General features: G+C 38.6%; 1 protein-coding gene across 1 annotated transcript in view; it reads right to left on the bottom strand.

Annotated features, from left to right (window-relative positions):
* DCHS2 (dachsous cadherin-related 2) overlaps positions 1-12,806 on the bottom strand; it is a 200,599-nt gene that overhangs the window by 81,682 nt on the left and 106,111 nt on the right. Inside the window, exon 3 of the mRNA XM_072121000.1 lies at positions 2,390-2,621. Within this exon, the coding sequence (XP_071977101.1) occupies positions 2,390-2,621 (232 nt within the window). The remainder of the gene's footprint in view (positions 1-2,389; positions 2,622-12,806) is intronic.

Genomic DNA, 12,806 nt, shown 5'->3' with positions numbered 1-12,806 from the left:
TTTGTGAATGAATATCAGGTAAAATTTGCATTTAGCTGTATAGTGGTGCACGCCATGAAAAGATTTTACTGGTGTTTCCTAGGCACTCTACTCTGACACCATGTATATTCATTTGTCTATCTATATTTAAAGGGAGTCTATCATGAGTTTTGACAATACAAAGCTTCAGACAGTGTCTGGTAGCAGCCCTTTAGATCTGTAAAATTATACCTGTGTGCATTGTTAGTTGAAGCACCACTGTGACAAATGCTTTCATGTTCCAGGATTGTATCTGGACTTGGATGAGTGACACAAACTGCTGTGTTCTGTGATCTCTGCATTCAAACTGCTCCACAGCCTCAGCAGTTTCCTGTAATATCTAGCCAAAGCCTTCTACTGCTACCACTTGAAAACCTAGAATAAAAATGCATTTTCACAGTCCTGTAGCTGTTAATACAGGTGTACAGGGCCTCAACTTCAACACTGACTGAAGTTTCGTATGGTGAAAAGCACTGGTGATAAAAAGTACAAAATATTACAATTTTTAGATGGGCCACAAGGCCTGGTAATAGACTGACACTTGATAATTCTGTAGTGTTTATTTGTAGTTTTTGCCTCATTTACATAATGGGTAAGAAAGACAGAATTAGAAGGCAGCACCAATGGACATAAACTAGAGTAAAAAAGATGTACAGTAAATGTAATATCTTATTCTGTTATGATCACTTTTCGAGGACTGTCTACCAGTGCTTTCTACCTAGCAACCATTACAAATGCCCTATGGGAGAATCCTAGCTATGATCCTGATCACAACGTGAAATGTAAACTCACATTTGTATTCAACAGTCAGAAAAACGAATTACTCTTAAGAAGAGTTTCTGTCTCCTCCAGGAAATTTGCACAAGAATGTATGAATGCCATCTGGACTGGTTCTCTAGGATCATCAAATATAAGCTATGACCCACATGTTGTGATGGTTATTATTATACCCAGCAGGACCACCACAAAGTGGGTGGGCTTTTGTCTGTTCTCAACTTCTCTACTTCATCTTATATTACATTTGTGGTGACTTTTTTCCAATATTGTAGCCTGTATAAGGGTGGAGAATATTGTTTCAAAATTATTGAGAAAACAGAATTCCATAATCCTGACACATAGAATAATGGTGTCTATTAAGTTTCAATTCTCTGTACTGAAAATTAGACAAAAAAGTGTAAGAATTAAAGGAACAAGTACCCCCAAGCCTGATATCAATGTAAGCATACTGTAAATTGCAAGTGATATTGATAGGACTGGAGGATATTGTGGGGTTAATTCAATGATTCATGTAAACTAAAATTTATTGCATACTTTTATACCCGACAATAAGTGCCAGAATTTTAACAAAATTCTGGTGCAATTTATCCAACTTGCTGTGTTATAAACTTAGATTATTTCACATTAGATGAATATTCATTCTACTGATATTTACCTTAAACAAATCTTTGGCTTATTTGATGTGCATGCAGCAGTAAGGCCCCTATCGCAGTAGCAAATTAACTGGGGAGTTGAATTCCAAATCTCCAAAATCCTTATCCCCACTGACTTTGGTAGAGAGTAAGGGAAACACCATACATATTAGATGGTTATGTGTATGGGGAATTTAGATTCCATTGTGCAGAAATTGATTAGGAATAATATATCTGACCCAATATGTATGTATAATTTTGCCTTAAAGGAAATCTACCATGAAAATTTATCATGATAAACCAGGGCCGCTTACTCATAGACCCAGGCACTGTGACTAAGGTAATCTTCTTATATTTGTTATATAAGACCTCCTTCCTTCTAAAATCAACCTTATGTTTTTGAGCATGAGAGGAGACCCTAGCCCAGTGGTGGCGAACCTATGGCACTGGTGCCAGAGGCGGCACTCAGAGGCCCTTCTGTGGGCACCCGGGCCATCACCCAGCGCACCAGACAGGAATCAAAGAATTTTCCTCCAGTTCCAAGCAACTTAAAAGATGCTGCTTTCAGTCATATTTTGATACTTCCTTCGCTACTTGGGACTGTAGGAAGAGGGAGAATGAGTAGATAGGGCCGAATTATCTTTGGAGGACCTCCTGCAGGCCCCACAATTCTCTGTGTACAGAGGGACACTGCAAAGAAGCTAAAATGATAAATATTTTCCATCTTTCAACTGTGTTGATGTCCTCAGGAGGTAAATATGAAGTCGTTGAACAGGAAGCAATAAGTTACAGCTTTAATTTTTGGTTGGCACTTCGCAATAAATAAAGGGGTTCAGTATGGGCACTCGGCCGTTAAAAGGTTCGCCATCACTGCCCTAGCGCCTCTGTGACTTGTTTTTACAGGCTGTTACACTGTCCCATCCTCGCCCTGCTTCCTCAGCCCTTAAATAGTGAGCACCTACCTGAAGATGAGTCAATGGTAAACATTGGTGTCTTGTCTCCATGTATTATCTCATACAGTACTTCTCCAAATTTCCCATCATCTCTGTCAGTGGCCACAACATGAAGTATCTCTGTCCCTGGTATCGTATGACTGCTAATAGTTGTGACATAACTGGTTTGATCAAAAACTGGCGCATTGTCATTTATATCTTCTATGTCGACTTGAACAAATGCTTGAGCACTTAGGCCACCCTGTGATAGAAGGGGAACATATAGACAGTATTAGAGAAGGACAATTACATGTTTCAGGAAATCTGATAAAGAGACTTTTTCATTTAAAGTACAGCGAAATTCAATATTCACAAAAGGACATCTGAGCAGCTTGTAAGTACAACACTGAGCTCTGTAGAAGGTTAAATATAAACCTTATTCCATCAAGTTCAACTAGTTTATACTTACAAGTTGCAGTCACCAAGTAACCATGCCTAGATAAGTGGATTTTCATCTCGGAGAAGTCTTTGTTGTGTTATACTATGCAGAGCCAGCAATACAGAGCCAGAGCCAGCTGTTTAAAGTCACAGGTTCCTTCACCTTAGTCCAGGGCATTAATGTTCTTAACTATTACAATTGATACTAAAACAAATACTTTCTGACAAGGCTGGTTGAGGTCTTTAGTGCCCCACGTTGCTGAATCTTGTGCTATGTACCATGTTCATGTGCTGTAATTGTGTGAGACATATAGGGATCGGTGGCAGTGATGCGCTTTGGTTAATATCTATTGTAGCAATTAATAATTATATTGGTGATACTAAGGCCCATTTCACTTTATTCCGTCTGTGATCATGGCCGTGACGAGTGCCATGCCATGGATTGATCACTTTGCTTGGGTGGAACTTGCTGCATTATAATGATGCATGAGTTCTTAATTCCCAGATATGGAGGCAGATGGACAATGTCCCTACAGATACCTATATCTCAACTCTATAGCAGCTACAACTATGCAATTGTATCACATCAAAGAGTAGAATCTCATCTTTCAGGCCATCAGGCTTAAATTTCCTGCCATTTTCTGTAATTTCCAGTGCTTTAGCTCCCAGAACCACAAGCCTACTTTGAGGTTCTATAGAGTCCAACATATGGGTATCTGAATTGACACTCCCCTTCTAGCCTCTCAGCCTGACTCATCTTAGGCTCTCAAAGTACATATAGCGTGATCTACAGGCCAACACACATGCAAATGCAAATAGAAATAGCGACAATACAATATAATGCAAAAATCTTTATTTAAATAAATTACAGACAAACACTATTTAAAACATTTAAAATGTACCACTGTACACAAACAGAACATTCTTAGGTAGACATGGCAATGGGGCAGATTTATCAAGTGTCTGAAAGTTTGAATATTTCTAGTTGCCCATGGCAACCAATCACAGCTCAGCTTTCATTTTACCAGTGCTAATGAATATTTTAAAGGGGAGCTGTGATTGGTTGTCATGGGCACCTGGAAATATTCTGACTTTCAGACACTTGATAAATCTGCCCCATTGTCTCTGAACAAAACACCTATTTTTAGATGACAAATGTGTACTCTAACTATGCAGCTCCTGCCTGAGAAATCAGTAATTGCTGCCGAGTGTCTGTGTCAGATAACATAGACAACATGTGACCGATACCAAAATTAAAAAAGTCCAGAAGGTCCAAAGTACAAATGCAACACAATTGGTCAAAATATGGTGTTGTGGACAATCAATGTCATAAGATACAAATAGTGATGTTAAAATATGTCATCTCGGGTTCTCTTCAGCTCTTCTCAGCTCATTTGCATATGACTTTTATCTATAAAATATTAATGAATCCTCTAGGCCCCACATTTAAAATGGTCAAATAAAAGAATGGGAATAAGTGATGCATGTCTTTTATTGTCACAAAGCGAATGAGTGGTATCTAGACTGATCAGCAGTAATAATATGATCAGGCCCTTAATCTTCCAGATTATCTCAATTCTATCTATAAACTATTTTCAGAATTTTATGCTCCATACTATAATCAGTACTCTCCATGCCCGTGGCTTTGCTCCAACTTTTAAACAACCCATTCAAATCCTTATAGAAAATGTGATAACATTGGAATGAATTGGCAGGAAAATGGTCTTCATGGATGAAAAAAATGTATTGCATCATATAGGTGTATCATTTCTGTCATTACTATATTGGCCAGTGTACTGTCTAACTCATTAACTCTTTGAGTAATGAATCACAATGAATTAATTCAGATTTAATTACCTTATATTTTCATGCTCATAATTAAAAACTGGTCCTGGAATTTTCTTTACCATTTTTTAAACCAAGCAAGTATAAACCAAAGTGCAACCAGCATGTTTTATAGTCATTGCAGTGCAGATAGGTCTAATGCATGAGGACTGTTTTTCAAGACTTTTCTATTAAATAAATCAATGAGGCACAATATTCTGTCCAGACGTCCGCCTCTATCAATTGACATTCTTCTGGTAAACATGATGATATTTGTTCTGCCATCTAAAAAACCCTTAACCTCCAGCACTAATTGAAATTGCAGACCTACTCTTTATATCAACTTTGTAAATATAAAAACTTTGCCTTCAGTATAAATCCTTCATCTCCTGAAAGTGCATCCTAAAGCGACCAAAAAAGGAAGGAATTTTAAAGCAATAATGAAAAAGGCAAAGTCTACATCTAAAACAGGATAGAGGGTAGAATTTATCAACTCACCTAGAGCCCTCCGTTCCATTTAATTTGCCTTTGTCAATTGATTTATCTACTTTGGTGGCTCCTCAATAAAATGGCTAGTGACTTTGTACATTTATCAATGCAGTGGAAGGAGAGTGTTATTGCATCACAGTGTGGGCGCCGAGAGCTCCGGACTGAGGTAAGTACAGGCAGTCCCCGGGATACGTACAAGGTTCTTTCTAGGTTTGCTCTTAAGTTGAATTTGTATGTAAGTTGAAACTGTTTATTTTATAATTGTAACCCCAGCCAAATTCTTTTTGGTCTCTGTGACAATTGGATATTAAAAATGTTGGATTGTCATAAGAACCAGGATCAACAATAAAGCTTACGGTAATTGCATACACCTTTGATAACTGTTACAGCTGTTAATTGTAGCCTAAGGCTAAAGTACAGTAAATTACCAACATCCAGGGGTCCGTTTATAACTAGGGGTTGTCTGTAAGTCGGGTGTTCTTAAGTAGGGGACCGCCTGTATATAAGTTTGTTTGTACAAAAATAGGAATGTATACTGAGTGGCACTACTATGTGCATGAATCTTCAGGGTATAGCACTGTCAGGATTATTTAGGTTGTGTGTCAAACCTTATAGGAGTGGGTGGTGCTCTAATTCCGAAAGTTGCAAAACAGTCCCAAAAATATGAAAAAACAGTAGAATGGCACTCACCAAAGCTTCTCCTTTAGTCCAATTTATTGAAAAATACTCACAAAGACATGGTGTAGAATCAAAACTTCAAAGGCAAGGGAAGACGCAAAGACTCAAGCAAAGGTAAGATACATGACAGCTGTTTCGCGCATGGAGTGCTTCATCTGACTTACCTTCATAAGTTTGTTTGTTTTGTTGTGGTAATAAAATATTGGATGATTTGGGACATTACCCCTTTCAGGATCTGGCCCGTTTTTGTTTTTTCATTTTCAATTAAAACCTCCTGTACAAAATTTTTTGGGGGGATTTTGCCATCTTCTGGCGCTAATAACTTTTTTATACTTTGGTGTACAGAGCTGTGGGTGGTGTCGGTTTTTGCGGATTTTGATCATGTTTACAATGTTATCAAAAGTGCCATTTTCGACTTTGGGCGCGATTTTCCGTTATGGGATTAAACGCAGTGAAAAACCGTTATCATATTTTGATAGATCGGGCATTTTCGGATGCGGCGATACCTAATGTGTTTATGATTTTTACTGTTTATTTATATTGATATCAGTTCTAGGGAAAGGGGGGTGATTTGAGTTTTTAGGTTTTTTTTATTATAATTTTTTTTTTAACTTTTTTTTATTTTTACTATTTTTCAGATTCCCTAGGGTACTTTAACCTTAGGTTGTCTGTACGATCCTATCATATACTGCCATACTACAGTATGGCAGTATATGGGGATTTTACTCCTCATACATTACAATGTGCTGATAGAACATTGTAATGCATGGGTTAACCCGAAGTAGCCTCTGGTCTTCGTGAGACCCGAAGCTACCATGGCGATGGATCGCCGCTCCCTGATGATGTCACGGGGAGCAGCGATCCTCGAAAAGATGCGGCGCATTTTTGAAGCTGGCACCGATCGCGGGTGTTACCGGTAAGCCTTTGCTGCAATATCCTCTCCATGCACCCACGGCCGACCCGTGACGTGCTATTATGTCATGGGTCGTGAACGGGTTAAACCATAGATCAATAAGGACCTGTTGGTCCTCACTATGACAGATTCCCTTTAAACACAGTGCCATGCAATAATCAGTGGCCATTTTACGAGAGGTCTGTAGTTAAAAAAGTTGAGAAACTGAAGCATCAGTGGCAGAATGGAGGGCACTATGTATGTTGACAATTGCTTGTCTAATGTATGATTAAATTTAGTTGTCTGGGTGGAGGGTCACTTCAATTCACTCTGATAACATCTGTCACTTTATGACTGGGGTGACATTAAAGGACACCTGTCATCAGGTCTGTGTCACTAGTCCTGTCACCTCTACCTGTTGGAGCAGCTCACAAGGATCCCATCCCAGCCATTATCTAGTTATTTCATACATTATTCATTGTAAAATCATCTATTCTTTATCATGTAAATGAGGCTGGTCACAATGTCAGAGGCAGTGATGTCACCCCTGTTACCCCTCCCCTCTCCTCCCCCTGCTCATGTCTGTGTGTAATGTATAGTAAAGCATGGCTAGTGTGTGTATGTCATCTGCTGACATGCTGCATCCTCCTAATATACAGGTGAGAGACACAGACATCAGCTACACATGAATCTGACATGTTCTGCTGTAACCTGGCTGCCTGGAGCTGCTGTATCTCTCCTAAACACACACACACATGCACACACAGGCTGCAGGGGGCGTGGCCACCAGCACCAGGAAGCACATCATTATACAGCCTCACATCATTATACAGGCTGTCAGTCATGCACTGGGGGTGTGGCTGTGCCTCCCACTCATGAATAGAGTGGACAGCTTGAATATGCTAATGCTTCATTGGACATTTCACAGGTCATTTGCATACAGCTTTAGGACCTCATTGCTTAGGTTTACAGGCATGTAGAGGGACAATGAGGGGATAGAGGCAATGCTCTCTAATGGCAGTTTATGAAAATATATTTAGTTTAGGGGGGTTATTTTGCATGACGGGTTCTCTTTAAGGCCATCAATAAGAATTCAGCCTCCTTACCTTCTGAATGACAGAAGTGCATGGACTGCTGCAGCCAGACATTTGTATTAGAGATATTAGTTGATTTTCACTAAAGTTAAGTTTAATGCATATTGATCATATCAGATTTATCTAAGACATCACAGACAACACATCAGTTATCGGAGAAAGCTCCCACTGGCTGAATGAAAGATCACTTTCACCTCCATAAATAATTACTTCCCAGACAGCTTTATTATTGTTATTATGGGCAGAATAGATTTGCATTATATTAAGATTTTACATATTGAGTATACAGTTGTGACAGATTTTGATGCTGTACTTGTCAGTGGAAAGGAGTAATCTGCTTTTTTCAAAAGCCATTTATGATCATCCTAGACACGGACAAGCAATTTAAATGAAAATCTGGAGACACCTTGAAAAATGCAAAACTCTTGTAATGAAACAGATCATTAAAACCCAGTGAAAAGACATTTATAGCAAAAATAAGAAATGTAGTTTCTCTCGGATCTGTATTCTAGATCTAGAATATAAGGTGGTATCAGCAAGCCCCTTAATGCAGACACTTAGAGCTGACTTTCATCCTCATGGATGCCCTTGAAAGTTTCCATTTTGTATTAAAGGAAAAATACTATCCATCTCTCAACCCCTCTTGTTACTGAAAAATTAGCTACACAAATTATTAAAATTGCCTACAAAAATATTTTTTTTTGTCATTTAACCCTATGGGACCCATCACATTCGTTTTCATGATACAAGCCTCCTTTCTGTCTAGCATTCTGTGTCGTTCACCCCCCCGTTTACTGGCATAGGGACATACTCTAAACCCTATACAGAGCCTTCCTTCGTATCCTAAGGATACAAATAATTTCCTTTGTCATCCTACGGATGTTGTATGGCAGGATGAGTACAAATTAGCCAATGTTGAGAGCCTCTATACAAAGATACCATAAACCCATAAAGGCAACCCGTAAAATTTGTCACACACAAATAGGAATATTGTCCCATATTTATCAAAAACAAGTGTGGAGTGTGCAGAGAGCGTCAGATTCCTGAATTGTGGCACACGTTCTTCATGAATCTGGCACCCCCTGGAACTGCACCAACTTTGTTTTTGGGCATGTGACACATAGGGCGTGCAAAACAATTCTGTCGGACACTGCATGATGAATGTGGCACATGCTCCAACTGTGCACCGTAATGCCCCTTTCAGTGCAGGAATTTGTGTTGCGTTGGGTATAGTACAGCTGGGACACATTTGTGGTAAAAACTGGCACTGGGGCTTTCATAAATCTGGGCCATTAAGTTTACAAACTTTGAATGTGAGGTGATGTCCTTTGTGCTAAATAATGGTTTAGACAAGTGGATGGAATGGCCATGGGCACGGCAGCAGCCCACACCTATGCCAATATCTTCCTGGCTATTTTTGAGGACAAGTATTTCTTTTCTATAGAGAATCATTTTGCAGATACATCAAGTCTTGTTTACATTATGTCGACAACATATATTTCTAGTTTGGTTAGGTACTGATAAGCAGTTTCTGGAATTCGTCAAAATTATAATGAAGTTTGGGGTCAGGTCCTGGGGTACGAGTTCGGAACAAGTATTTATCTGCTTGGTCATTTACAACTGCCAATTGTCATTATGAGTACTCAGAATGGTAAATTTGTCATTATAATTACCCAGTATGAAAGGATAATACAGAGCACCTAAAAAAACATATTAACAAGTTGAACTTGATAGATGTGCGTCTTTTTCAAGTTTTATTTACCATGAAACTATAAGTGAAATATTGAATGCTATATAAAGTCTGATAATTGTTCTTTGGGTATTATCCATCATCTACAATCACTGCAGCACTTTAGGAAGTTATTTGTGCACTTGATGTGTGATCTTCTAAATTAATGCAATGCTCATTTATAAATCGTTCTTAATTACCTTTTTAATGCCCATTTAAGCTGGAATGAAGGAAAAGTCATATCTGACAGACTCCCTTTTGATCTAATGACTGCATACCAAGCCAATGACTTACAGTCTGGCAAATGTTGCTGAAATAATCGCCGTGACATGTTTTCTTCCCATGACATCACATTTGTAACGGGTTATAGGTAACATTTGTAATGGGTAAAAACATTTTAGATATTGACCAGGAATTGCTATGTTTCAAAATTAAATTCATGCAATGCACTTAGGGATCCCTAAAAATGATCTGAATGGATCTTTTCCCATGTAGCTTCAATTATTTTTAGAAAAGACTCTTCTTCCCCATCACTGCAGATGTAAAGTTAACCAGAAAAAAAACTATATAAAGTGTAAAGACAAATTGCATCGATGTTGCAAGAGAGGATGTGACTTATCTCTAAATGAAAAGGACATGTTTTTAGTAGACAGGGGAATACAACAATGAATATCATGGATTAAGCACACACATCTGTGATTCATAGATATCCACTGAAGATTTGATAAGGTCTACAGTGAGGTCATATAGAATCAGTGAAGTAAATAACTGATGTCACATGTTACGGAAAGAAGTAAATCTGTTCCAGCTTCGTTACTTTGACAGCAACTCTATAAAAAATGTTACACTATGGTCAGGGTTGAATTTTCAGCCATAAGATATATACTGTCTCCATAATGTCTATAGGAGGCCTCGCGATGAAGCGCACCTGTTGATGAGAATTAGGAGGTAGTTCTGTAGTCTCCACTAACTACCAATATCCATTTAATAATGCAACTATTTGTAAGTTTAGTAGAATTTTTGGATATATTAATTGGTACGGCTTTGAGGATAAGTTTTATAAATTTTATGTCTGATATGATAGGTTAGTAGACTAATTTTGCTTTGGATCACAAAGGGTGAGAGGATTGATGGAGTCTAAATAATGGAGGATGTGCACTCATCTGTATAGCGGAAAGCCAAGTGTTTTGTGGACTAAATCGATACTCCAGAGGACACAGCGATTAATTCAACAGAAACACAAATCTCACTGTTAGTTTACTACAATGTGTCAGCACAGGAGAAATAGATCAGCTTGGCTTCCCGATTGTTTAGCTGGCTGAAGAATATCCAGACAATAATCTACATTCATTGTATATTAGCTGCATGAGAAATAGAAAATATATCGTTTGAAATCCTTAGTTGATGTATCCGGACATAATAAAAAAAGGTCTGGTATTTAGAAGGTCTTAAAATGAGATATATACAACCCCAGATGAAAAACACATTGCCCAATGCTGTAATTGGGTTATTTAACAAAAACTAGTAAAAATATAGAAGTGTTATTAAGAAGATAAGACCATCAGATGACTTATTTAACATCAGCAAGTATGACCACCTCTATAAAAACAGTCTGGGCTGAAGGAATAAGGTATGTTTGTCAAAGAGGAAAGGCTTGATATTTTAGGCAATTTCCAAACAATATAACTTCTAATTTTAAATAGAAAGATTTTTCACTCCCACCAGCTTTTGAACAACTAAACAGTCTGCACTTGAAGGCAAGATATTATCTTTTATGTTAAATCTCACCTGTTTACAAAAATGGCCTCCAAACTAATATGCAAATGTACTGAATCCTTTGAGATCAGTAAACTCCTAAACTCCCCTATGACCCAGACGGAAGACTGGCTATATACTACGGGGGCCTGGCTATATACTACAAGGGGGCACGCTGGCTATATACTACAGGGGGCTAGCTGGCTATATACTACAAGGGGTAGACTTGCTATATACTACAGGGGGTTAGGCTGGCTATATACTACAGATGGGGCAGGTAGGCTATAACCTATAGAGGGGGCAGCCTGTCTATATACTACAGGGGCTGGCTGGCTTTATACTACAGGGGGGGTAGGCTGGCTATATACTACAGAGAAGGCAGACTGCCTATATACTACAGGGGGCATGCTGGCTATATACTACAGGGGGAGCAGGCTGGCTCTAAATTAGAGGGGGGCAAGCTGGCTGTATACTACTGGGGACATGCTGGCTATATACTACTGGGTATGTCTGGCTATATTCTGGGAAAGCAGGGAACTGGTTGGCTATATACTATGGGGCTGGGTGGAGATATATTGGCTGACTATATACTGAGGGCAGGGGCTACTTATATACTAGGGAAGTTTGCTGGGGCTACTGGATTAATGAGGGGGGAATTATATGATAGTGTATATTAAAGTATATTGATGGATCACAGTATATTATGCAAGGGGCACTTAGCTGTTATCTAAGGGACATCGTATTGTGTGTGATTTTTTTTAGGGACGGAGAAGCCACAGTCACCTGGGTGGCAAATTCTGCAGGGATAAGTCACTGTCTGGAGAAGTTTCCATGAAGTTCTCTTCCATGAAGGATTGGCAAAAATGAGGAGACAGTAGTAGGAAGAGCAGGATGGATCAGGCCAATACAGACATAGAAAAAAACAGAGGCAGCACAACAGTAAGTGATGTCTTTGCCCCGAGTAAAGCCCAGATGTCCAGCACATGTAATGCTGGTATATATTGATGTGTGTAGTAAATACATTTTTGGTCTATATTTATAAGTGCAGGATATTATTATGTGTCATTTATTCATTCCTGGTAAATAATGTAAGTGCAGCCTCATCATTGGTATCTATGTGTTTGGTATATTCATTGCTGGAATATATTTATGTGTTTGCTACATTCTTGGCAGGTTTATATTTTTGGTATAAGCATCGCAGGTATTTTCACTTGAGGGTCATAGTTTTCTCTTTTATGCTATATTCACAGCTGGGAGGCCTTATTGTAGATGTTCCCATAGAAGTTGGCCACTAAGATTTCTTTCTTATTATTTTTAATAGGAGAGGCGTTCCATTTCTCCCGTTAGGATCGCCCCTAATTCGGCCACAAATTTTTTGCAATTTTGCTTGTCTGCCTAGAGAACCAAAATGCCTCGTCTCAGCCCTGTTGTTCTTCAGGTCTCATAACCTTCTATTTATGAGCTAGTTCAATTAAGTCTGTATACTCGTTCAACAGCAAAATAATTTTCCTTCCTAATGAAGATCAACTATCCAGAATCAATTATAGA

The sequence above is a fragment of the Engystomops pustulosus genome, chromosome 1 (genome assembly GCF_040894005.1).
Source record: "Engystomops pustulosus chromosome 1, aEngPut4.maternal, whole genome shotgun sequence".
Classification (NCBI taxonomy): domain Eukaryota; kingdom Metazoa; phylum Chordata; class Amphibia; order Anura; family Leptodactylidae; genus Engystomops; species Engystomops pustulosus.
The sequence above is the reverse complement of the archived record's forward strand: the minus strand, read 5'-3'. Positions and strand labels throughout refer to the sequence as shown.